At 61.9% G+C, this 24,559-nt stretch overlaps 1 protein-coding gene across 2 annotated transcripts in view; it reads right to left on the bottom strand.

Moving 5' to 3' along the window:
* Window positions 1–2,292: 2,292 nt before the first annotated feature.
* Window positions 2,293–24,559, bottom strand: part of LOC125345086 (solute carrier family 12 member 7) — a 48,754-nt gene continuing 26,487 nt past the window's right edge. The window contains exons 11-25 of one of the 2 annotated variants that reach the window (XM_048337329.1): window positions 23,582–23,639; window positions 22,276–22,450; window positions 21,548–21,666; window positions 21,063–21,161; window positions 20,490–20,609; window positions 19,505–19,609; window positions 18,992–19,160; window positions 15,631–15,826; window positions 15,138–15,307; window positions 14,631–14,762; window positions 8,979–9,086; window positions 7,522–7,700; window positions 6,634–6,648; window positions 3,677–3,810; window positions 2,293–2,469 (exon numbers count right to left, since the gene is read on the bottom strand). In XM_048337329.1, the coding sequence (XP_048193286.1) occupies window positions 2,378–2,469; window positions 3,677–3,810; window positions 6,634–6,648; window positions 7,522–7,700; window positions 8,979–9,086; window positions 14,631–14,762; window positions 15,138–15,307; window positions 15,631–15,826; window positions 18,992–19,160; window positions 19,505–19,609; window positions 20,490–20,609; window positions 21,063–21,161; window positions 21,548–21,666; window positions 22,276–22,450; window positions 23,582–23,639 (1,871 nt within the window). In that variant the 3' untranslated portion in view covers window positions 2,293–2,377. The remainder of the gene's footprint in view (window positions 2,470–3,676; window positions 3,811–6,633; window positions 6,649–7,521; window positions 7,701–8,978; window positions 9,087–14,630; window positions 14,763–15,137; window positions 15,308–15,630; window positions 15,827–18,991; window positions 19,161–19,504; window positions 19,610–20,489; window positions 20,610–21,062; window positions 21,162–21,547; window positions 21,667–22,275; window positions 22,451–23,581; window positions 23,640–24,559) is intronic. The other variant, XM_048337328.1, reaches the window with a different exon arrangement.

Raw genomic sequence — 24,559 nt, 5'->3', positions numbered from 1 at the left:
CTCTGCCTCTCCTCAGAGCAGGCGCTGCCGGGGCCTCTCCTCAGAGCAGGCGCTGCCGGGGCCTCTCCTCAGAGCAGGCGATGCCGGGGCCTCTCCTCAGAGCAGGCGCTGCCGGGGCCTCTCCCCAGAGCAGGCGCTACCGGGGCCTCTCCTCAGAGCAGGCGCTCGGCTGCCGGCAGGGCCACAGGAGGTAACGGCTCGCACAGCTTGTGTCTCCACACCAGCCTCCTGCATCATTCCTAAAAAACCCCAAATGGATGGCCGACGGGTGGTTAGGATTTCCTTCTCGCGTAATAAAAATATACATTTAATGATACGTCGCACCTTGCATTGAAACAAGCGTTCCAAAGAGCCACGGTGAGTTCGCTTACACAAGTGGCCACAGGCATGGCCCGTGCACGGCCATCGGGAGGAAGTGTGTGCTGGAGACCATGTCTGCCTCTGCTCCCACGTAAAGAGGACACGGGCGCACACACGCACGCACACACCCTGCACTATACCTGTGCCACGGGGTTTCTTGTACTACTATGAGAAAATTCAAACAATGAAAGCTCAGAAATATTGCTCATGGTAAGAGGAACTCCAGGCACTCCACCGAGCTGGGGCCCGGGGCTCTGACTCCCCTCCCCTCCCCCCCCTCCCCTCCTCTCCAGTGTCACTCAAGCCGGGCCTCAACACTCAGCCTGCAGGAACCCAGGAAGGAGACGGGGTGTGCGTTTTCTCTAGTTATTTTTAACTTCACAGTAAAATAGGCGAGTCGGGTTTCCTAAGCACTCGAATTTCAGAACTTTATTCTTCTACTAACAAAAATCATACAAAGACAAGAACCTAAAAATTAAAAAACAACCGACACTATGAATTCAATTCTGCATGGCTATGGTTACTGGGGTCGCGGAGTTTGTCAGGGAGGAGACCAGGCACGGAGGGGCCTACGGCTTGGCAGGCAGCTGCGGCGAATGGAGACTTGGGACTGGAGCCGTGCTCTGCCACCCAGGGTCTGTTTCCTGTGCTGGCCAAGGTGTCCTGCCTGTGCCCGGGGCTGGGGGATCTGCCTTCACCCAGACCTAAGCCCCAGAGGGAAGGAGCAAGGAGGCCCGGGCCGGGTGGGTGGCACTGGCCTGCTGCGGGCAGCCCTGACGGGTGCGCTGTCCCTCTCGGTGGCCAAGACAGCCCCTGGGAGGCTCCGCCCTTCCCCAGCTCCACAGGCAGGGCGGGTTCTCTCGGGCACCCGGAAGCCAGACAACCCGGCCTGGCCATATCCACCCCCTTCACGGACAACACCACCACCCCACCGGGGCGTTAAATAAATAAATATGCCATACAGAACAGGAGGCACGGATTGCTGCCACGACCCACAGCTCGAGGGACAGAACAGGACCTACAAGGCGAGGCTTGAGGGTAAAGTGCAAATCTGTCGGGCCCTGGAAAGCAGAGGGCTCTGCCGCCCTACTGTGTGAGGCACATGGCCCGGGCGGGGCCACGAGGCCTCCCTGAGGCGGACCCAGGGCTCGGCCCGGGCGGTCTCCCTGAAGGCTGGGGCGGAGGGGGTGCGCCACCTCGGGCGGGCAGTGCCGCTGCAGGGGGCAGCGGGGCGGCATCACAACATTTAGACTCTGCCCGTGGCACCGGGGTCTCTGCACTGACTGCGAACTCAGGCTGAGACCCATCGCGCTTCCAAAGCAAAGTGGCTGGGTTCCCACGAAAGGAGAAAAGCCCAGACTGAACACTACTGGTAGGTAGCCCACATGACCTCCTCCTCCTGACACACGAGGCTCCTCCCTTCCAGGTGGCTGCGGCCCACAGCCTACCTGTGGGGTGTGGACGGGTGTGTCCCACGAGGAGGGGTGCGCTCAGGGGGCACGGAGGGGGCAGCCCCTGGCGCCCTGCCCAGCCCGCAAACATGCGACCGAGGCACCGAGGAGGCGGAGAAGCCTGCAGGGACCTGCGGCCGGGCCCGGCCTTCAGCCTCCGGCTCAGAGGGACCGTGTGCTTCTCCACGAAGGTTCGGAACAGGGTAGAAGTGAAATGTAACTAACACGTGACTGGACTACGCTGCTATGGACGGGCGATCCTGGAAGCTGGAGGTGGAGTCTGGGAAGGACTCTTGGTGGGCAGTGGCCATTCTCGGGTCCCAACCCACCAACCTCAGTTTTGCCCTAGATGACTAAGTTTGCAAAGAACTCCCCAGTCCTGCACCTGCCCTCTCAGCACTGCCAGGAACACCTTCCACCTAGAGGATGCCACGGCGTGGCACCCTAGCCAGTGGCAGGGCTGGGGGAAGCCACACAGGACAGGGCGGCCCCCACCCCGGCGTGGCGTCTTGGTGAGTCTGAGCCTGGCTCCAGGCTGCTGGCACTGTCCTCGGTGTTGTCAGGCGTTACGAGTAGATGGTGATGACCTCTCGTCCACCGCCTCGGACCAACAGGACCCTGTTGAGCCCCTCGGTCAAGACCTCAAGAAACTCCATATCTGTGGGGCAGCATTAAGGCCGTACAACCTCACCTGGGTTACACTGAGGGTAATGCTGCTGATGACACAGCTTCGGTTAAGTGGCCCAGGCATCAGAGAAAGGTAGACCTGTGGGGTGGGGGAGATCTGGGGGCCCCAGGAAGGGGAGCGTCCTGGAAAGAGCAAGTAGCTATCGCTTCCCAAGGGTTAGGCGAGCGGGGGCAAGGACAGGCACCTCTCCAAAGTCTGCCACGCGACCAGACGGGAGGGGTCCTGGCACACCAGGCTGGCCCACGACCCCTTCCCTGCCACGGCCCCTGTGTCGCACCCAGGACACCCCACTATGGCCTGTGGACTTGCCCCCTCAAATCTAAGGCCCAGGATCTCATGAAGGGGGACCCTCAGGACTGCCCTGGTGGGCACACAGGTGCCCCATTCTGGCTCAGGAACCCAGGCTGGCACCGGCTGCGCGTACAGCTCGTGTCCCCTCAACCAACCAAACAGGGACCGGGTCTGTGTGGGGAGGCAGGGGCTGAGCTGCTCCTGGAGCCAGGAGAGGGTGCGTCAGACCCGCTAAGCCATCCGGTGCACGGTGGGCAGTCAGTCTCTCCCTCTGCTGCCGGGGCCACCTGCCGGTTGGCAGTTCTGTATGGCCTGCAAATGAGGTTCTAAGTACTCAAGCAGTCGTGGTGGGAATGAAAGGTTCTCCCCCAGCCTAGAGGTCTGCCCACTCCACGGGCATCCTGCCGGACGGTCTGTGTGCTAGTTCCCCAACCGGCATCCATTTTCGCCATGGAAGACTGCCTTTCCTTCGCTATCCGTAGCCCCTCCTCCTGCAGTCTGCGCACCAACCAGCAACACAAATCAAGCTCTCCAGAGCCAGCGCTCCTACAGCCCAGGTCGTACTTCCTGGCCTCCGGCGGCTCAAAAGCCAGGGGCCCAACTCCCACCCCTCCCTGTCTGCCGCAGGATCCGTGCCGGTCGTAGGGCCAGGCCCAGACTCTGCCTGTCCCCACCTCCCAGGGCTCCAGAGCGATGCAAGGGTGGGCAGCGAGGAGTGAGATGACTGGGAGCCCCGCACCCCACCCCGTGTCAGGTCACCACGCTACCTCGGGGGGCCTCTGGGCAGAAGGAACAGGCCCCGCCCCCTCCCCGCCCCCACAATCCTAACGGGCCCAGCAGCACCCTCACCCCACACCTCCCGTGAGCACTCTGCAGTGAAGGATACAGTTCTCATCGCCCTGCCGGTTTCTGGGGGGCCCTGGCATGTTCAGCAGGACGAGCTGGGCATCCTGGGACTTGCTGAGCACCACCCCATTGAGCTTCACGGCCGTGTGCATCCTCCTGACGTTGGACTGGTCCCTGCGGGAGGGGCGTCGCCGTGGGTGGGCAAGGCCTTGGGCCAGCCTGACCTGCCCACAGTGCTTGAAAGCGTGAGGAAGGCCGGGGTCAGACGAGTTCCCCGCTCGGAGGAGGCGATTCCACGCAAAAAATCATCTGCTAACAGCCGTGGAGGCCTACGGCATTCTAGAATCGAGCCTCTAAGCTGCCAAGCTTCTGACAACTGCACAGGGAAGCGGCGTCAGCTAGACACACCTGGCAAACGACACCTGCAGAGCTATACAAAGCAGCTGTCAGCTAGACACACCTGGCAAACGACACCTGCAGAGCTAGCTACAAAGCGGCTGTCAACAGGGGCAGAAGCAGAGCCAGAACACAGCAGCTGCCCAGGGGCCAGGGGAAGGACTGTGGACCCTGACCCCTCCCTGTTCACATCCTGCCCCCACGGGAAGCACTGAAGTGTGAGCCAGCAACTGAGCACCCACACACAGGTCCGTGTCCAGGAGAGTCAGGCTCGCACCCGACGGAAGAGCAAGAGCCTCTGTGCTGGGGAGCGGTGTCCCGGCTCCCCTGCACTGTGTGCTCTGGGCCCTGTGTCCTTGCTGCCCTTCCCAGCGTTCTGGTGGTCAGACCCGGTGGTGGCCCCCCAGGCTGCAACCACTTAAGTGAGGTGATGCTGCAAATGTGCACTCCCTGCACACAGGTGCTTGGCTACCTCAGGCAGAGGCCTGACCTTCTGAGTACCCTCCAGGTCCTCCAGCAGGTGGACACAGTGCCCCTCCCGGGATCCAGGGAGACCCCGTCAGACTCAGGAAGCCTCTCTGGGAAGGTCTGCTGCAGGTGCTGCCCACCTGGAGCACCTGCCCCTCGTGCTGCTGAGGGCCAGCCAGCCAATCCAACCACACGCTCTCAGATGCAGATCTCCTGAGTGGGAACCGCCTATGCCTCAAACACAGGACAAGCAACAGAGGCTGCCATCTGCAGCCAGAGAAAGGCCCTGAGATCTCAGACCCATGCCCTTTCACCAACCCAACCCTTAAGCCAATACAACAGCTTGTAAACTAACAGCCAATTACTAAGCAAAGACCAGGTCAGTGGGCTCTTTCTCTTTCGCTAGTTTAATTTGGTGAAATCACAGTTTAATTTGGTGAAACCACCATCCAGGAAAACAGAACCTGCTGGGTGCTGGTGGTGCACGTCTATAAACCTAGTTACCCAGGAGGCTGAGATCTGAGGACTGCAGTTCAAAGCCGGCCTGGGCAGGAATGTCCATGACACTCTTACCTCCAATGAACTTCCAAAAGTCAAAACTGGAGCTGGGTCTCCAGTGATAGAGGGAGGGAGGGAGGGAGGGAGGGAAAAGAAAGAAGGAAAGCCGCATCCCTAGCTCCTGCAAAGGCCATAGGTCCCGAGCTTGTCCAGCAGCAGACCTAAGACGGCCTGTGTAGCACGCAGGCCTGTGGTGGGGAGGGCACAGGTGTGGACCTGGCTGCAGGAGGTTCCAGAAGCCAACTGAAGACGGTGTGACTGCCCGGCAGATCTGCATGCATGAGGAGGGACAGGCCCCCTGGACAGCTGACTCCAGTGACATTTCCTAGGCAGGGAGTCTAGGGCCGTGTCCACACAGCAGCCCGAGAGCAGAGCTGAGCAGTCACAGCTGTAGCTGGCAGCTAGAAGCCACCCCAGACAGGCCAAGACACAGAGAGGGAGGAGAGACTCAGCACCAACACGCACATTAATGAGTGCATGTGCAACATGCACATAGCCGGTATACATAAGCATATGGATGTGCATACACACACACGCACACACACGCACGCACGTGCGCGGACGCCCCCCAAGCGCCGTCAGAAGGAAGCACACCTCACACCCAGGCTGACTTCTGAGCCAAGGAGGTCAAGCCCAGCTGCAGGAGAACCACGGCCACCCCGACCCCCACCCCACTCCTTCCAGCGCGCCTGTCCTCAGGGATCTGTGCGGAGCGCGCCTGCGTCCTGTGTCAGCCGGGCTCTTCTCCTGTTGTGGCTGTTCAGTTTAAACCCTTTGGGAGCATGTTCCAATTTATGGAGAAAAGCAGAACGCAAAGGTCCTGTATGCAGGAGATTCGTACGACCCCAGATAGGTCAAATTTCTTGGGGTTTTCCTGGTGTGAGCGAGTCGGGTGTGATCATGAAGTCACTAGCACCCAACTCTAACACTGCCCTGGTTGCTATCCGCTTGCGAGGCGAAAGGGCCAGGGCAGGGAGACACACGGACAAAGGGCCAGACAGGCCACGGTCTCCGTGTCTGCCCAGGAAGCCCCCTGCTCTTGGGATACCCTCGCCTGGGCCCCCAGCCCTGGAGCTCAGATGCTGACGTAAGGATCTACCCACACCCCGTTCTGCTGGAGGTGGCAGGGTAGGGTGCGCTGTGCCCAAGGGATGGGAGGAGATGCACTCCGCTCCTGCTTCCTGTCAGAGCAGCTCAGGACGAGTCAGTGGGAGCACCTCCGAAGGCCATTTTGAGCGTAGACACCCTTGGCCACTTCAAGAAGAGCAGGGCAAACAGAACACTATACGTGTACAGGGGAGTACACACAGAGCTGGGCACACTCAGCTGACACGCAGGGGTGCACACACACGAGGATGTGGAACACAGTGCTGTCTATGCACATACATATAGGCCCACGTGTGCAAGGCTGCACACACACAGGGCCACCCACACACAAGGCCATGCGCACGGAGTTGTGCATGCACAGGGACGTGCATATACAGAGCTGTACACACGGAGGGCACAGGGCTGCACACACACAGGCACGCACAGCAACTGAGACTAGGGGCAGCTCGGCAAGGTAGGTGGACTTACAGGTTTCCCCATTCTCTACACAGAAGAGAAGAACAGAGTGGTTAGTCCCAAGGTACCATACCCCAATGCACACCAGGCGCAAACAGCTGACCCCTGCCCTTCTCCTGGGATCCCACCCTAACAGCCCTCCAGGAACCCAGGCCTTCAGGGTCAGCCCCACCACCTAAGACCCACTAAGGAAGAGCTCTGGCCCTCCTAGGGCTCTGTCGACTGGATCAGCTCCCTCCACAGCCCAGAGCTCCTGGCAGCCAGCCCTTAAAGCCTTGCGCATTCTCAGCACTCCACCTAGGAAGGGCGAGGAGCTGAGTCTGCCGCAAAGCCGCACCCTTCTGAGCTGATGCAGCTCTCTGCCGGGCACAGGCCCTGCCCTAACGGCAGTGGTACTAAGCAGACAGACAGCCTTGGCCTGGCTCCTATTCCAATGGGTCCACTGGTTGATGAGCCACCTGAAAGCTCCTCAGCGGGCAGTCAGAGCCTGTCCCCACCACAGGCCCACTCTCGGTGGGCAGTCAGGCCCTGTCCCCACCGCAGGCCCACTCTTGGTGGGCAGTCAGAGCCTGTCCCCACGGCAGGCCTGTCCCCACCACAGGCCCGCCCTAACTGGGCAGTCAGAGCCTGTCCCCACAGCAGGCCCACTCTCGGTGGGCAGTCAGAGCCTGTCCCACCACAGGCCCGCCCTAACTGGGCAGTCTGAGCCTGTCCCCACCACAGGCCCGCCCTCGGTGGGCAGTAAGAGCCTGTCCCCACCGCGGGCCCGCCCTAACTGGGCAGTCTGAGCCTGTCCCCACCGCAGGCCTGTCCCCACCGCTGGCGGGCTCTGCCAGGTTCTGACCCCACCTCAGTTGGGCTCTGTCGGGCTCTGTCCCCCAATGACCCAGTGGCACTCACGGCTTCAGGCTGAAGAGGTCTTTAAACCCAGAGGCACCCGGGTCCTTGTTCCTGTGCTTCTCTGCGATCAGCTTCTCCTTTGTCCATGTCATCTGCACTCTGTCCGGGGTGGAGGGGGCCTGGGTCCTGGCAGTGGCCATGGTGTGAGATGCGGTGTTCCGGTCATGGATCAGCTGGGCCTGGCAGGGGGAGGCAGGACTTAGTAGTGCCACCCGCAGGAAGCCTAACGGTGTGCCAGGCCGTCCAGCGAGCCAGGGCCTGGTGAAGAGCTGACCAGGACCCTGATCCAGGGTCCTCCACAGGGGCCTGGGCTTCCAGACTGATCCTGTGCTCCCTTCTGCCTCTTCTCACCTTCCTAACAGAATGCCCCGGAGAGGAGGCACCCAGAGCTGTAGGGACGTGAGGGGACACTGGCCGAGCGCCACTCCTGTGACATGGCTCCTTCGACTGCACCTCTCCCAGGGCTCTTGTCTCTGGGAGAGGCGAGAGGAAGCAGGCAATGTCTGAAGCCAGGGGCTGCTCAGCCAGGATGCTGCAGGGAAGATGGACATCAGATAAAAGATGCGCCTCGGCAGACCAGACCAGAGACAGCAGGCCGGGGTTCAAGGCGGCAATCCCTGAGACTCCAGCTCCACGCCCGGCTCGTCCTGACACTGGCATCCTAGGTGCTCTAACGCCTGTGGTCCAGGCACTGGCAGGCTGGACTGGGCCAGGGCCAGTGGCAATGCCACCTACCCAGACCAGAAAAAGGGGGTGGAAGCCTCAGTGGGTGAGCAGTCCGGTCAGAGACGCTTCTACACAAAAGCACTGTCATGTGCCAGAAGAAATGAGGCTTCCCGATGCTCTCTAAGCGTGGGAGGGGACCAGGGGTAACTTCTGGGTGCCTCCCACACTCTGCCACCCTAGAGCCCGGGACTCCTGTAATCTCTGCTGGGGGGGATGGAGGGTGGGCACCACCTCGGTGTGCTGTCCTTCTACACAGGCCCCTGCACTGACCTCAGTTCTCATCCCCCAAACACATGACTGTGCCTGTCTTCCATTCACCCTTGGACACACAGTCACCGTGTTCTGGACCCTGGACACACACACACACAGTCCCAGTGTTCTGGACCCTGGACACACACACACAGTCACCGTGTTCTGGACCCTGGACACACACACACACAGTCCCAGTGTTCTGGACCCTGGACACACACACACAGTCACTGTGTTCTGGACCCTGGACACACACACACACACAGTCCCAGTGTTCTGGACCCTGGACACACACACACAGTCACTGTGTTCTGGACCCTGGACACACACACACACACAGTCCCAGTGTTCTGGACACTGGACACACACACACAGTCACTGTGTTCTGGACCCTGGACACACACACAGTCACAGTGTTCTGAGCCTTGAACACACAGCCTGTGCCCTGGAAGGGCCTGGGCTCCAGGTCTCTGCTCACTCACCTCTCTCTCCCGCTCAGTCTTAGACAGTTGCATCTGCTTCAGCATCTGGGATCTCTGCTCCATCATCAGTGTCTTTTCATAGGTGAATGCAGAAATATCATTCTCAACCTAGAAAGTTCCAAAGCACACACGTAAACAGCGTGGACGGAGACTGCCGTGTAGTCGCCAGGCGTCGTCCACTCCTCGCAGGTGGCCTGGATGCGTCCTGGGCCCCACGTCCTCCCCTCACTGAAGTCGGAGCCTGGCCCAGAACGGCCCCCGAGGGCTGTAACACGCGAGGGGTGGTGAGATGTGACCTCCAGTCTCAACTGCACACTATTCCCGCTGGCACCCCTCCTCAGCCCCCTGACCTCAGCCGGAAGTGTGATGACAACACTGCCACCCAGCCCGACGCGGGGCTGGGCGTGGAGGGGGCGTGCCTTTCCGGGATTGGCTGGGACACGGGGTTGGGCGTGGAGGGGGCGTGCCTTTCGGGATTGGCTGGGACACGGGGCTGGGCGTGGAGGGGGCGTGCCTTGCCGGGATTGGCTGGGACACGGGGTTGGGCGTGGAGGGGGCGTGCCTTTCCGGGATTGGCTGGGACACGGGCGTGGAGGGGGCGTGGCTTTCCGGGATTGGCTGGGACACGGGGCTGGGCGCGGAGGGGGCGTGCCTTTCCGGGATTGGCTGGGACACAGGGTTGGGATGGCTGGGACACGGGGGTTGGGTGTGGAGGGGGCGTGCCTTTCCGAGATTGGCTGAGACACGGCGTGGAGGGGGCGTGCCTTTCCGGGATTGGCTGGGACACGGGGTTGGGCGTGGAGGGGGCGTGCCTTTCCGGGATTGGCTGGGACACAGGGTTGGGCGGGGAGGGGGCGTGGCTTGCCGGGATTGGCTGGGACACGGAGTCGGGCGGGGAGGGGCGTGGCTTGCCGGGATTGGCTGGGACACAGGGTTGGGCGGGGAGGGGGCGTGGCTTGCCGGGATTGGCTGGGACACGGGGTTGGGCGTGGAGGGGGCGTGGCTTGCCGGGATTGGCTGGGACACGGGGCTGGGCGTGGAGGGGGCGTGGCTTGCTGGGATTGGCTGGGACACGGGAGGGGGCGTGGCTTGCCAGGATTGGCTGGGACACGGGGCTGGGCGTGGAGGGGGCGTGGCTTGCTGGGCTGCAGAAGCTGTGGCTTCAAGGGGCACCTGCTCACAAATACCAGGTGTTCTCTGCTTTGGGGTGAGCTCGTGACCCTCAGAGGTGAAATCACAGAAAACGCTCTCCTGCCATTCCCTGCCCATTACAACCAACAAATACCATCTGTAGTTACCCATCCCGGGCCATTCCAGTCCCCAGTCCACATCCCAGCTGTGGGGGGGACGGAGGGCAGCACTGACCAAGGCCCAGCAAGGGCCTGGGCAGCCCACGCACGGGGCGGGTTCACCAGCTGTACGGGACCTGCTTTCCAGCCACAGGGCCAGCTGGCAAAGCCTCATCTCCTCCAGGGATCGTTCCAGGCAGCTTGCTCCCGCATCACAAAGGTGATTTCTAATGTTACTTGTGCGAGTCCTCACACTAAGATCTAGAGAGCAAGTCTGCAGAGAACTGCGAGGGAGAGCCACTGAAAGCAAGTCCTCAGGCTTGAAACAACGAGGCTGTCCCAACACAGATGCACAGGTCCAAACAGCAAGCCTGGGGCTTCAAGAGACACTCCAACTGTGTGTGCCCAGATGTGTGCATGCCTCAATAGTGTGTCCCTGACTCATGCAAATGCTGTGGGGGGCCGGGGGTAAAGAGACACCACTCCAGATGAGCAGGGGCAGTCAACAGCTCTGCAGCCCAGGCCAGGATGGGACCTGGTGGTTAAGGATGCTGGGACACTGCCTGCACAAGCCCAGCGTGTGGGGACACTGTGCACAAGCCCAGCGTGTGGGGACACTGTGCACAAGCCCAGCGCGTGGGGACACTGCACTGCCTGCACAGCCCAGTGCGTGGGGACACTGTACTACCTGCACAAGCCCAGCGCGTGGGGACACTGTGCACAAGCCTAGCGCGTGGGGACACTGCTGAATGCACAAGCCCAGCGCGTGGGGACACTGCCTGCACAAGCCCAGCACGTGGGGACACTGCTGACTGCATAAGCCCAGCGTGTGGGAACACTGTGCACAAGCCCAGCGTGTGGGGACACTGCTGACTGCACAAGCCCAGCGCGTGGGGACACTGCCTGCACAAGCCCAGCGCGTGGGGACACTGCCTGCACAAGTCCAGCGCGTGGGGACACTGCTGATTGCACAAGCCCAGTGTGTGGGGACACTGTGCACAAGCCTAGCGCGTGGGGACACTGCTGATTGCACAAGCCCAGCGTGTGGGGACACTGTGCACAAGCCTAGCGTGTGGGGACACTGTGCACAAGCCCAGCGCGTGGGGACACTGTGCACAAGCCCAGCGCGTGGGGACACTGCTGATTGCACAAGCCCAGCGTGTGGGGACACTGTGCACAAGCCTAGCGCGTGGGGACACTGTGTACAAGCCCAGCGCGTGGGGACACTGTGCACAAGCCTAGCGCGTGGGGACACTGCTGATTGCACAAGCCCAGCGTGTGGGGACACTGTGCACAAGCCCAGCGCGTGGGGACACTGTGCACAAGCCCAGCGCGTGGGGACACTGTGCACAAGCCCAGCGCGTGGGGACACTGCACTGCCTGCACAAGCCCAGCGCGTGGGGACACTGTGCACAAGCCCAGCGTGTGGGGACACTGTGCACAAGCCCAGCGCGTGGGGACACTGTGCACAAGCCCAGCGTGTGGGGACACTGCACTGCCTGCACAAGCCCAGCGCGTGGGGACACTGTGCACAAGCCCAGCGTGTGGGGACACTGTACTGCCTGCACAAGCCCAGCGCGTGGGGACACTGTGCACAAGCCCAGCGTGTGGGGACACTGTACTACCTGCACAAGCCCAGCGCGTGGGGACACTGTGTACAAGCCCAGCGCGTGGGGACACTGCACTGCCTGCACAAGCCTAGCGTGTGGGGACACTGTACTACCTGCACAAGCCCAGCGCGTGGGGACACTGTGCACAAGCCCAGCGTGTGGGGACACTGCACTGCCTGCACAAGCCCAGCGCGTGGGGACACTGTGCACAAGCCCAGCGTGTGGGGACACTGCCTGCACAAGCCCAGCGTGTGGGGACACTGCCTGCACAAGCCCAGCGTGTGGGGACACTGCCTGCACAAGCCCAGCGCGTGGGGACACTGTGCACAAGCCCAGCGTGTGGGGACACTGCCTGCACAAGCCCAGCGCGTGGGGACACTGCACTGCCTGCACAAGCCCAGCGTGTGGGGACACTGTGCACAAGCCCAGCGCGTGGGGACACTGTGCACAAGCCCAGCGTGTGGGGACACTGCACTGCCTGCACAAGCCCAGCGCGTGGGGACACTGTGCACAAGCCCAGCGTGTGGGGACACTGTACTACCTGCACAAGCCCAGCGCGTGGGGACACTGTGTACAAGCCCAGCGCGTGGGGACACTGCACTGCCTGCACAAGCCTAGCGTGTGGGGACACTGCACTGCCTGCACAAGCCCAGCGCGTGGGGACACTGTGCACAAGCCTAGCACGTGGGGACACTGTGCACAAGCCCAGCGCGTGGGGACACTGCCTGCACAAGCCCAGCGCGTAAGCCCAGCGCGTGGGGACACTGTGCACAAGCCCAGCGCGTGGGGACACTGTGCACAAGCCCAGCGCGTGGGGACACTGTGCACAAGCCCAGCGTGTGGGGACACTGCACTGCCTGCACAAGCCCAGCGCGTGGGGACACTGCTGACTGCACAAGCCCAGCGCGTGGGGACACTGTGCACAAGCCCAGCGCGTGGGGACACTGCTGACTGCACAAGCCCAGCGCGTGGGGACACTGCCTGCACAAGCCCAGCACATGGGAACACTGCCTGCACAAGCCCAGCGCGTGGGGACACTGCTGACTGCACAAGCCCAGCGCGTGGGGACACTGTGCACAAGCCCAGCGTGTGGGGACACTGCACTGCCTGCACAAGCCCAGCGCGTGGGGACACTGCCTGCACAAGCCCAGCGCGTGGGGACACTGCCTGCACAAGCCCAGCGCGTGGGGACACTGTGCACAAGCCCAGCGTGTGGGGACACTGCACTGCCTGCACAAGCCCAGCGCGTGGGGACACTGTGCACAAGCCCAGCGTGTGGGGACACTGCACTGCCTGCACAAGCCCAGCGCGTGGGGACACTGTGCACAAGCCCAGCGTGTGGGGACACTGCACTGCCTGCACAAGCCCAGCGCGTGGGGACACTGTGCACAAGCCCAGCGTGTGGGGACACTGTGCACAAGCCCAGCGTGTGGGGACACTGCTGATTGCACAAGCCCAGCGTGTGGGGACACTGTGCACAAGCCCAGAGCGTGGGGACACTGTGCACAAGCCCAGCGTGTGGGGACACTGTGCACAAGCCCAGCGTGTGGGGACACTGTGCACAAGCCCAGCGCGTGGGGACACTGTGCACAAGCCCAGCGCGTGGGGACACTGTGCACAAGCCCAGCGCGTGGGGACACTGTGCACAAGCCCAGCGCGTGGGGACACTGCCTGCACAAGCCCAGCGCGTGGGGACACTGCTGACTGCACAAGCCCAGCGCGTGGGGACACTGTGCACAAGCCCAGCGCGTGGGGACACTGTGCACAAGCCCAGCGCATGGGGACACTGTGCACAAGCCCAGCGTGTGGGGACACTGCACTGCCTGCACAAGCCCAGCGCGTGGGGACACTGCCTGCACAAGCCCAGCGCATGGGGACACTGCCTGCACAAGCCCAGCGTGTGGGGACACTGTGCACAAGCCCAGCGCGTGGGGACACTGTGCACAAGCCCAGCGTGTGGGGACACTGTGCACAAGCCCAGCGTGTGGGGACACTGCACTGCCTGCACAAGCCCAGCGCGTGGGGACACTGTGCACAAGCCCAGCGTGTGGGGACACTGTGCACAAGCCCAGCGTGTGGGGACACTGCACTGCCTGCACAAGCCTAGCGTGTGGGGACACTGCCTGCACAAGCCCAGCGCGTGGGGACACTGTGCACAAGCCCAGCGCGTGGGGACACTGTGCACAAGCCCAGCGTGTGGGGACACTGCACTGCCTGCACAAGCCTAGCGTGTGGGGACACTGCCTGCACAAGCCCAGTGTGTGGGGACACTGTGCACAAGCCCAGCGCGTGGGGACACTGTGCACAGCCCAGCGCGTGGGGACACTGCCTGCACAAGCCCAGCGCGTGGGGACACTGTGCACAAGCCCAGCGCGTGGGGACACTGCCTGCACAAGCCCAGCGCGTGGGGACACTGCTGACTGCACAAGCCCAGCGCGTGGGGACACTGCTGACTGCACAAGCCCAGCGCATGGGGACACTGCACTGCCTGCACAAGCCCAGCACGTGGGGACACTGCCTGCACAAGCCCAGCACGTGGGGACACTGCCTGAACAAGCCCAGCGCGTGGGAACACTGTGCACAAGCCCAGCGCGTGGGAACACTGTGCACAAGCCCAGCGTGTGGGGACACCGTGCACAAGCCCAGCGTGTGGGGACACTGCCTGAACAAGTCCAGCGTGTGGGGTGTTTTCAACTCCATCACTATCAAGTGGCACCTGACCTCCCTCCCCACAGAGCAGCAGAGGAACTCACCATCTCTACGACTTCCACCTCCGCGCTGATCCTGAGGTGATACAGAAACGTCTGCAGGTCCTTCTTCATCTGGATGCTGTTGTCGTCCACCTGGGCCACTGTGAAGATGCGCATCCGGCACTTCCGCCACACCTGGAGGAGGAAGGGGCGTTCCAGCAGGCCCCCCACCCCCATAGGCCCCCAGCCCAGCCCACACCTGGAGGAGGAACATTCCAGCAGGCCCCCCACCCCCACAGGCCCCCAGCCCAGCCCACACCTGGAGGAGGAACATTCCAGCAGGCCCCCCCCCACAGGCCCCCAGCCCAGCCCACACCTGGAGGAGGAAGGGGCGTTCCAGCAGGCCCCCCACCCCCACAGGCCCCCAGCCCAGCCCACACCTGGAGGAGGAAGGGGCATTCCAGCAAGCTCCCCCCCCCCCCCCAGTGCTGTGCTGGCTTCCTGTCTCAAGCCCCGCAAGCCCCCCACGCCCTCCCTTCCTGCCCTCCCCCCAGTCCACTGCACGGCCACCTTGTGCTGGCACAGCAGGAAGGGCAGCAGCATCAGCATGCCCCCGTCATGCACGATCCACCACACGTCGATGTTCCCCTCGCTGAAGCGCTCCTGGTTTTGTGGGAACATGTCGATGTTTTTGGCCACCAGCAGGGCCTGTTGGGCCGCAGTGGTGTCACGGACAGTGTCTGTGGGGAGACACAGGCGGGTCACTCGAGGGCAAGCGGGAGAGCAGTGGGGTCACACAAAGGTCCTCCCGGGGGCAGGAGGATGGAAGGCTGTGTCACCAGCTCCCCCAGACTCCGGTGCCCGCAAGTCACACCTGAGGGAGCACTTCCTCCCCCAAAGAAGGCAGAGCACGAGGGAGAAGAGGGCGGTTGCAATCTTTCAACGGGGCCTGTTTCTGTCTAGCAGCAGCTTGTCCAGGGCTTTAGCAGCACTAAGCACACATTCCTAAGATGGCACCGGTTATAACAGCACACAGGCGCCCACACACTTCTAGTACACCCACCAACGAAGTTCTTCCAGGAGAAAGGGTTGTCTGCCTGCTTCCAGGACTTGGGCCAGGCCATGAGCACCGTGTTGTGCTTCATGCCTCCAAGGCCGGCTGACTGGATCAGGTGAGATGTGCCGTCCCGCAGATTGGAGGAAACGACCAGCTGGCAGAAGCCCTTGGTCTTCTCTGCACCCATCAGAGCCCGGATGTTCTGCAGGAGAGGGGCAGAGTCAGTGCGTGGCATCCTGGAGGGAGAGGGCTGCTGAAGAGTTGTGAGGAGGCACAACGGAGTGCAGGAGACTCGCAGAACACACGACGCCCCGTGCCCTTTCCAGCCATGGGTGTCCTCACCAAGCCACCCACTGCGCTTCCAGGACTTCTGGGGCCACGTGCTGTTCAATCCGAACAACGAAGACACAACTACAGTGAGTCAAATCCTTCAGCCCTTCTAAAGAAGGGCTGCATTTCCAAGGATTCCAGGAAGAAAGTACCAGATAAGCCATAAGACAATGCTGGTGGCCAATATGCCCCTTCCTATGTCCCTTCTTCTACGGCTGCCAGGGAAGCAGCCTCCACTGAGCAGCGAGGCTTTAAGGGAAAGCTGGACACACCACGACCCGTGGCGTGGAACGCTGGCCTCGAACAGCCAGGCGTGCAGGTCTCCTTGGGCACAGCGCATCTGCCGTGAAGGACAACCACCCTGCTGGGTTTCCCACCCACATGGGCAGTAATCTCTAATTCTCTTTCAGGGCAGGAACACACTGCCATTGTTGTGGGCCCACGGATACCTCATTTCCACGTCCCTCGGGCCCCGTCGGGTGCTACCAGTGCCTGGCTCAGGGTGAGGATGGGGAGAAGGGATTGACCCAGTGACCCTGGTAAGCCGACGCGTTGCAGCACGGTGAAAGGCTGAGATTTCAGGCAGAAGAGGAAATGGTGTGGAGATGCAGGCCACAGAGGGGCACTGCCACCAGCCCAGAGACCTCTGGAGTCCTAGAACTAGAAGTGGAGGGCTCGGCACGTGGCCCTGCCCACGCCGCCATCAGAGATGCTAATGTTGACGTCAGTTACTGTCTGTGGGTGCGAGGGGCCTAATCTGGGTGTCCCTCCAAAAGCCACAGGCAGCTCACACAGAGGGCTAGGCCACTTCCTGCCTCCTTGTCACGATTTCAGTTGCTACACCGTCACCTTGTGGTGTCATGATGACACAGCTTACTTCTGCAGTCACACACACACACACACACACACACACACACACACACACACACGGCTCCCGATCCCGCCTCGCCCCTCCTGTCACCTCCTACCCCTTACTCTTACTCCTTGGTCACCTCCACTGTCCACTTGGAATACACAGGGCCAGCACCAGGCATGCATGTCCAGTCCAGCATGCAGACTGCTTCCCCAAAGAGCCCACAGGTGAGTGGTGCGGCGCGTCCAGGGGGCAGGTGCTGTGGAGACGACACCACTGCCCCAAGCAGGAAGGAGTAAGAAGTCCCCACCGTGGAGGAGCCGTGGAAGAAGGCTGTTCAACCCCCCTGGGTGTGACCGCCCTGGCCACAGGAAGCCCACTCCGTAGGGTAGACCAGCATGTCAGGGCTTGGCTGGGCACAACCTAGAGAGAAAGGGCTCAGTGTGCTGCCCTTCCCGGACATGGCCAAGTGCCGCCCTTCCCAGACAGGGCCAAGTGCCGCCCTTCCCAGACATGTCTCTCCAGGTTCTGGGCACCACACCCCTGGCTCTGCAACTGCCAAGGCTGCAGCATCCTCACACTAGACAGAGGGAAGGCCACCGAGGCCCAAGTGGCTAAAACACTGACCACGTCCTCGCACAACTGGACAGAGGGAAGGCCACGGAGTCCTGACAGGCTCTTGAGTTGCCAAGTCAGTTTCTTTCTTTTTTTTTTTTTTTTTTTTTTTGCCAGTCCTGGGCCTTGGACTCAGGGCCTGAGCACTGTCCCTGGCTTCTTTTTGCTCAAGGTTAGCACCCTGCCACTTGAGCCACAGCGCCACCTCTGGCCTTTTCTGTATGTGTGGTGCTGAGGAATCGAACCCAGGGCCTCATGTATAGGAGGCAAGCACTCTTGCCACTAGGACATATTCCCAGCCCCCAAGTCAGTTTCTTATAGAAGATTTTATGACTTAAAAGGTTCCTCCAAACTGCTCTCATTTTTATTGCCAGCTTGTACTTGAAATGGCTCCAATAGCAACGGGGCCAGACCTGAGTCTGAGGGGCCCCTGGGGCTTCTTCCTGCCTTTGCTGACAATGAGCAACTGCTCCAGAGACAGCCATGGCTAGCTCAGACCCTCCAAAGGCAACTCAGCTGAAACACACTGCGATTCAAATCCTCCACCCTGTGTGGGATACAGCTCAGTGATAGAACACTTGCCTAAGCATGCATGAATGAGGTCCTAACTCAGGACTGACAAAAAAAATACAGCCTGGCCCTAAATTAGATACTGTAAAGTGACTGGGTACCAGTCATCCTAACTATTTAAAGGCTAAGAATAGAAAGAGAAGGTTCCAGGCTAGCTTGGGAAGAAAACATGAGACCCTTTCTCAACACATTGGACACAGAGTTAAGTACCCATCATCCTAGCTACAGGAGAAGCTTGAGATCAGGAGCCCTGCAGTTCTGACAAGCCAGGATGAGAAGCTGAGATCATCTCCACGGGAGACGCTGGTGTCCACCCTAGCTGTGACAGGAAACACAGAAGAGGGGGACTGTGGTCCACGGAAGACGCTGGCGTCCACCCTAGCTGTGACAGGAAGCACAGAAGAGGGGGACGGTGGTCCAGGGAAGACGCTGGCGTCCACCCTAGCTGTGACAGGAAACACAGAAGAGGGGGACTGTGGTCCACAGAAGACGCTGGCGTCCACCCTAGCTGTGACAGGAAACACAGAACAGGTGGACTGTGGTCCAAGTATCACCCAGACAGGAAGTAAACTCTAAGTGACCGAGACCGCCTTCCCCCTTTGCAGGGGTCACCCAGGCAGGAGCAGGTGCAGGTCCCTCACGCCCTCACCCACAGGGAAGCCCACGACCCCCACAGCTGCAGAGCGCAAGTACAGGGAGGGGCGGCGAGGCAGCGGGCGCAGCGAGGGCCGGAGGCCCAGGGGTGAGGCCGGGCAGCGGGGGCCCCCCGTGGCCCGGTCCCCCAGCGTCCATCTTGGCTTGCTGCACACCGGGCCTCTCCAGGACTCACGCCAGCACAATTCAGTTGCCCACGCTGTCTTTGACAGAACAGAGGCAGCCGCATACCAAGACTCACTTCAAGAACTCAAGATACAGAACGCTCCGGTCGGCCCGCAGGAGGCCCTGGTGGTCCACGCCCTCCCCAGCCCTCCCCCCCACCCCTGCGCCCAGCCCGCCGACCTCCTCGGCCCGCTGTGCTTCGGCGTGCTTGTCCAGGTAGGTGCCCTCCAGCACGGAGCCCACGATGGTCAGGCCCTTGCCCGCCTTCAGCTGGGAGGTGAAGGACAGCAGGCGGGGGTGCTTCACGCACTGCTCCGCGTCCAGGTTCAGCATCACCAGCACCTGGGGCCTGGGCGGGGGGGACACCAAGGAACCCCGGTTAGGGAAGGCAGCCAGACGCAGGGCTGCCGAGGCCTCGGGCCCCAGGCTCCAAACGCCAGTGCTCCCCTCCGGGCCTCCTGAGGTGAGGCAGGGCCCGCTGCCTCCCGCAGCTGCAGGGCTGGCACCTGCCTCCAGGGACACCTAGCCACACTGCCAGAGGCCTGCTAGGACGCCATGACTGCTGCCTGGCGGCTGTCTCACTGCCCGCCGAGGCCCTAGGAGGCTGAAGGCCAAAGCTGGAGAGCAGCGCTTCCCAGCGGGCCTCGGCCTCCTGGCGCTGTCCTGCCACCGGGTCTGGGCCTGAGCACTCACCTCCAGTTCTTGGTGTGAGGGGGGCCGTGCTCTACACGGAGCAGGGCATAACGGGCGGCGTTCAGTGACAGGCCCCTGATGCCATCGCCCCACTCCTTCTCAGCGCTGTGGGGGGACAGAGACAGACGTGACCACTGAGTCCAGCAGTGCCCGAGCAGTGTGCACCTGAGAGGATGCCCAGGGGTTTCTGCAGACCCCAGAGAGGGGCGGCTTCCTCCTGCAGAGCACTGGCCACGAGGGGCAATTCAGGCGAAGGACAGGGTGCTGTGAAAAGCGGTGACCTTGGACAGAGCTAGCTGAGTGTCCAGACCTACCAACAGGGAGAGGCCTATGCCCCCCCCCCAGGGACCTGCAGGGAGTGCCCCCCCCCCCACCATCCACCAGGGAACTGCTTCAGAGGGCTTCAGCTCTGGGTCCTCTGGGAACGTAGAGAGCAAGCCGCCGGGCCATGGAGGTGGGCACAGGGTCAGGGAGAACAAGAGCCCGTCAGCTCACAGAGTTGCTTTGAAGGCACCGCGCCAGGCTGCTCTCAAGCTTTGGGATGGGCACCGGATGGCCCCCAGAGGCAGGGTGGGCAGGGTGGGCAGGCTTCGGGGACAGCGGCATGCGGAAGGGGAGGGAGGATGGGGAGAGGGCGGGGCGGGGAGTCCCTCCTGCTCTGACACAGCTCCGGCACAGGCCACTCTGGCCCAGGCATTCTTTCTATACAAGGTATTTGGACTTTTTGGAAATTCGGAAAAAGTCCCCCAAGCACAGACCATAAAACACCACAGATGTTGCCTGCAGATGTAGGCACGCGTGTTAATAAATCCTGACAGCCCGTGCTCTCAGCTCTCAGGCTGCAAACCCAAGCCCCGGGTTTGGGGGTGCTGACCTCGCCGTGGGAAGCAAGGAGGAACTCTGACCCCACGGAAGCGCCGTCGGTGCCGCCCAGGCCCAGCCCCCGTGGGCTGCCCTGTCTGGGTGAACGCGCTCTGCCACTCACCCTCGGTACTCGATGTACTTGTAGATGCAGCCGGCGATGAGCATGGCGAAGAGGGCATAGTACCAGGAACAGATGAACATGAGGGCGAGGCACAGGCTCATGCCCAGGAAGGACAGGGTCCTGAGGGACACACGGCTCAGACTCCAGCCGCGTGGCCCTCCTCCAGCATCTAAGCACTGAGCCACCCACGTCACTTCTGTCCTTAGGAAAATCATCCTTTGCCTGACACCTGGCCATCGGGCTCGTGCCCGCTCACGCCTGAGATCTGAGACCGGTGGGACCCGGGACCAGGGCCCCGCCAGTGGGAGCTGTAGCTCCCGACAATGCTGGATGCTGGCTCCATGCTCCAGGCAAAACACTAAACAGGTTCCGTCTGCCCACAGATGCCCGATGTCTGAGGCTCAACCCCGGGCCTGCGCTGGGGTCAGAGGCCAGGCACAGATTTAGAGCCTCCTGGGCCTCACTGGTCCAGCCCGGGGCTCCGGGCTCAATGGCAGCCAGCCCTGATGACAGCTGGTACCCTGGCCCTTTGGGCCTCCTCCCCAGCAGACCGCCGGCACCAGGGGGCCTTACCAGTGGTAGTACTTAAAGCGGGGACGCCAGTTGGGTGTGCGCAGCAGAGTCTGCACCGCGCAGGCCAGGTTCACAAACATGTAGCACATGAGGAAGAACCTGTGGCAGGACAGGCCACGTGAGTCACGTGAGTCACACGGGTCACACAGTGTCCCTCACCTGCTGTCCTACCCATACACTGTCCACCACCGACAACCCCGCCCCCATCCACACTACTGCGCCCCCTCCATAGTTTCCCTGTCCCTCCAGACTGGCTCCACACAGTGGCCCCAAGTCCGGGGCCTGTCACAAATGACCCTATGCTACACAGACAGCTACAGGCCCTGGTGCGGTGGCCATCCAGCCAGCCACACCAGCTCCACCTGGGCCAACAACTCTGGTAAGTGACCACCCAGCCTGAAAGACTGTGTGTTCACTGGGAAGCTCAGGGCCCGGGAGGGCAGGGAGGGGCCTTGTCCTCCCCCTCCCCCTCCCCGGACACTCACATGGAGAGGATGGGTGCCACCGCATCCAGGGAGGCGATGAGAATGCCGGTCTCGCAGATGAGTGCCGTGAGCAGAAGGGCCCACGTGGGCTCCCCGTTGGCCTTCCCATGGCCGAACACCTGCAGGACGAAGGGAAGCGGGGGGCTGGGCGGCCGGGTGCCTCCCTGGGAGGTGAGCTGCCTGACCGATTCTGCCCAGGAAAGTCTCTAAGGTGTGGGGCTAGGAGAACCTCATTCTCCTGTACGTAGCCTATCACCAGACTGCACACAGATAGAACCAGGAGGAAAACCCAAAAATGAAGAAGACAGGCTCAGGAGAACCAGCGCTGCTGCACCTAGATCTGAGACCTCATTTTCCAGAAGAAGAAAAAACAAATTTCTGCTATTTAAGCATCTGACCTGAGGTACTATCAGAGGAGCAAGGGAGCCCCTGTCTCCATCAACCCTCTCCAAGTGCAGTCTAGAAAGCCTCCGTGCCGGCAGGGGGCTCGGACGAGGGTCCCTGGTTAACAGGCCCGTGACGCCCGGGAGGCAGCATCTGCAAGCCATTCAGGTGGCTGAAGCTCACGGGACCCCAGAGAGGCAGAGAAGAACTACCCTCAGACAGATTGCAGTGAAAACAGTAAAAATACAGAACAAGGAAAGGATGCTGAGGGCTGCAGAGGACAGGTGAGCTTCACACAGCGGCGAGCCCACGAGAACAGACCTCCACCAGAACCGAGAGCTCACCTGCAGGAAAGGGACGATGCCATCACGGGCAATGGCCTGCAGGAGGCGGGGTGCCCCGGTCAGACTCTGCAGTCCTGCGCCACAGGTGGAGAAGAAGGAGCCAATGACGATGACCCAGGGAGACGGCCAGGCCAGCATGCCGATGACCAGGTTTCCCTGCAGGGCTTCCCCAAACCTGCAGGTGCAGAGGGAGCCATCAGCAGTTTCTAAACTGAGCTGGAGACGGAGGAAAGTGTCTCTGTTCCCAGTGCAAACCCCTGGGCCAAGGGGAAAGGGAGATGAGGACACGGGACCGGAGACTGTGCCTGACTGAGGCCCCACGAGCTTGGTCAGCACCCTGTGGAAAGGCTTTGATATCGCCCTGCTCTCACAAGTCCTCTGGGCACCAGAACGCCCTGGTCCAGCCCAGGTGGGTCTCACCTGTCACTTTTTTTTTTCCTTGGCCAGTCCCGGAGCTTGAACTCAAGGCCTGAGCACTGTCCCTGGCTTCTTTTTGCTCAAGGCTAGCACTCTGCCACTTGAGCCACAGCACCACTTCTGGCCTTTTCCATATATGTGGTGCTGAGGAATCAAACCTAGGGCTTCATGTGTACGAGGCGAGCGCTCTACCACTAGGCCACATTCCCAGCCCCAAGCCCGTCACTTTTGTGAAGACAGCATATCCATGGGTCTCGAAGCTCAGGTGTCCTCACCAATGGGGGCCCCAGGACCCTGGAAGCTGAGGTTCTGATGAGAAGGGCTCCTCAACTACAGCAGAGGCTCGCGAGTGTCCTTCCCACACCTGCCCTGTCGGGCATCCACTTTGCTCTGATCAGCTCCCCGGCTCCAGGATGGAGCGGTGCCACCTGATCCCCTCGGTCAGGCAAAGGGCAGCCTGGCCCAGAGCCTTCAGCCCAGGGATGCGAACTCCCCAGGCGAAATGGCCCTCGGAAAGCCGGGCCTGAGCGCACAGCCTGGCCCAGAGCTTTCAGCCCAGGGATGCGAACTCCCCAGGCGAAATGGCCCTCGGAAAGCCGGGCCTGAGCGCACAGCCTGGCCCAGAGCCTTCAGCCCAGGGATGCGAACTCCCCAGGCGAAATGGCCCTCGGAAAGCCGGGCCTGAGCGCACAGCCTGGCCCAGAGCCTTCAGCCCAGGGATGCGAACTCCCCAGGCGAAATGGCCCTCGGAAAGCCGGGCCTGAGCGCACAGCCTGGCCCAGAGCCTTCAGCCCAGGGATGCGAACTCCCCAGGCGAAATGGCCCTCGGAAAGCCGGGCCTGAGCGCACAGCCTGGCCCACTGGCAGCACTGCCCCGAGAGGCACGTACTTGTCTCGCAGCACGACGCCTTCGATGCAGGCCCCAAAAAGCACTATGCAGGAGAGATCTGCAGCGAAGGTCAAGGAGGGACAAGTCCTGGGGTGAAGGGACAGCAGGGGAAAGCTTCGGGGTAGACATGTCCCAGGGTCTGTGAACCCATCCTCTTGCTGTGCCCAGACCAAGCCGGTGCTTGACTTCCCACACCACAGCCTCATCTCCAAGTGTCAGGGGTCCCGAGACCCACTGCTGTGCTCCCCCCTCATGCGCTCAGAGCACCCCCCCACCTCCACTACCTCCTCACCTCCAACCCCCCACATCTCCAACCCCCACATCTCCACCCCCCACATCTCCACCCCCCCACATCTCCACCCCCCACATCTCACCCCCCCACATCTCCACCCCCCACATCTCCACCCCCCACATCTCCACCCCCCCACATATCCACCCCCCACATCTCCACCCCCCACATCTCCACCCCCCCACATCTCCACTACCTCCTCATCTCCACCCCCCACATCTCCACCCCCCCACATCTCCACCCCCCACATCTCCACCCCCCCACATCTCCAACCCCCACATCTCCACCCCCCACATCTCCACCCCCCACATCTCCACCCCCCCACATCTCCACCCCCCCACATCTCCACCCCCCCCACATCTCCACTACCTCATCTCCACCCCCCACATCTCCACCCCCCACATCTCCACCCCCCCACATCTCCACCCCCCCACATCTCCACTACCTCCTCATCTCCAACCCCCCACATCTCCACCCCCCACATCTCCACCCCCCACATCTCCACCCCCCACATCTCCACTACCTCCTCATCTCCAACCCCCCACATCTCCACCACCCCATCTCCACCATCCTCTCATCTCCCCTAGCTGCAGCCAGAGCCTCAGGTGGCCAGAGGTGTGTGGCCTATGGCCTGATCCCCAGTGTGTGTGTGTGGGGGGGGGGGGGTCAGTAGGAGCAGCTCACTGAGT

The sequence above is a fragment of the Perognathus longimembris genome, unplaced genomic scaffold (assembly GCF_023159225.1).
Source record: "Perognathus longimembris pacificus isolate PPM17 unplaced genomic scaffold, ASM2315922v1 HiC_scaffold_5290, whole genome shotgun sequence".
Classification (NCBI taxonomy): Eukaryota; Metazoa; Chordata; class Mammalia; order Rodentia; family Heteromyidae; genus Perognathus; species Perognathus longimembris.
This window is presented reverse-complemented; position numbering and strand designations above follow the sequence as displayed.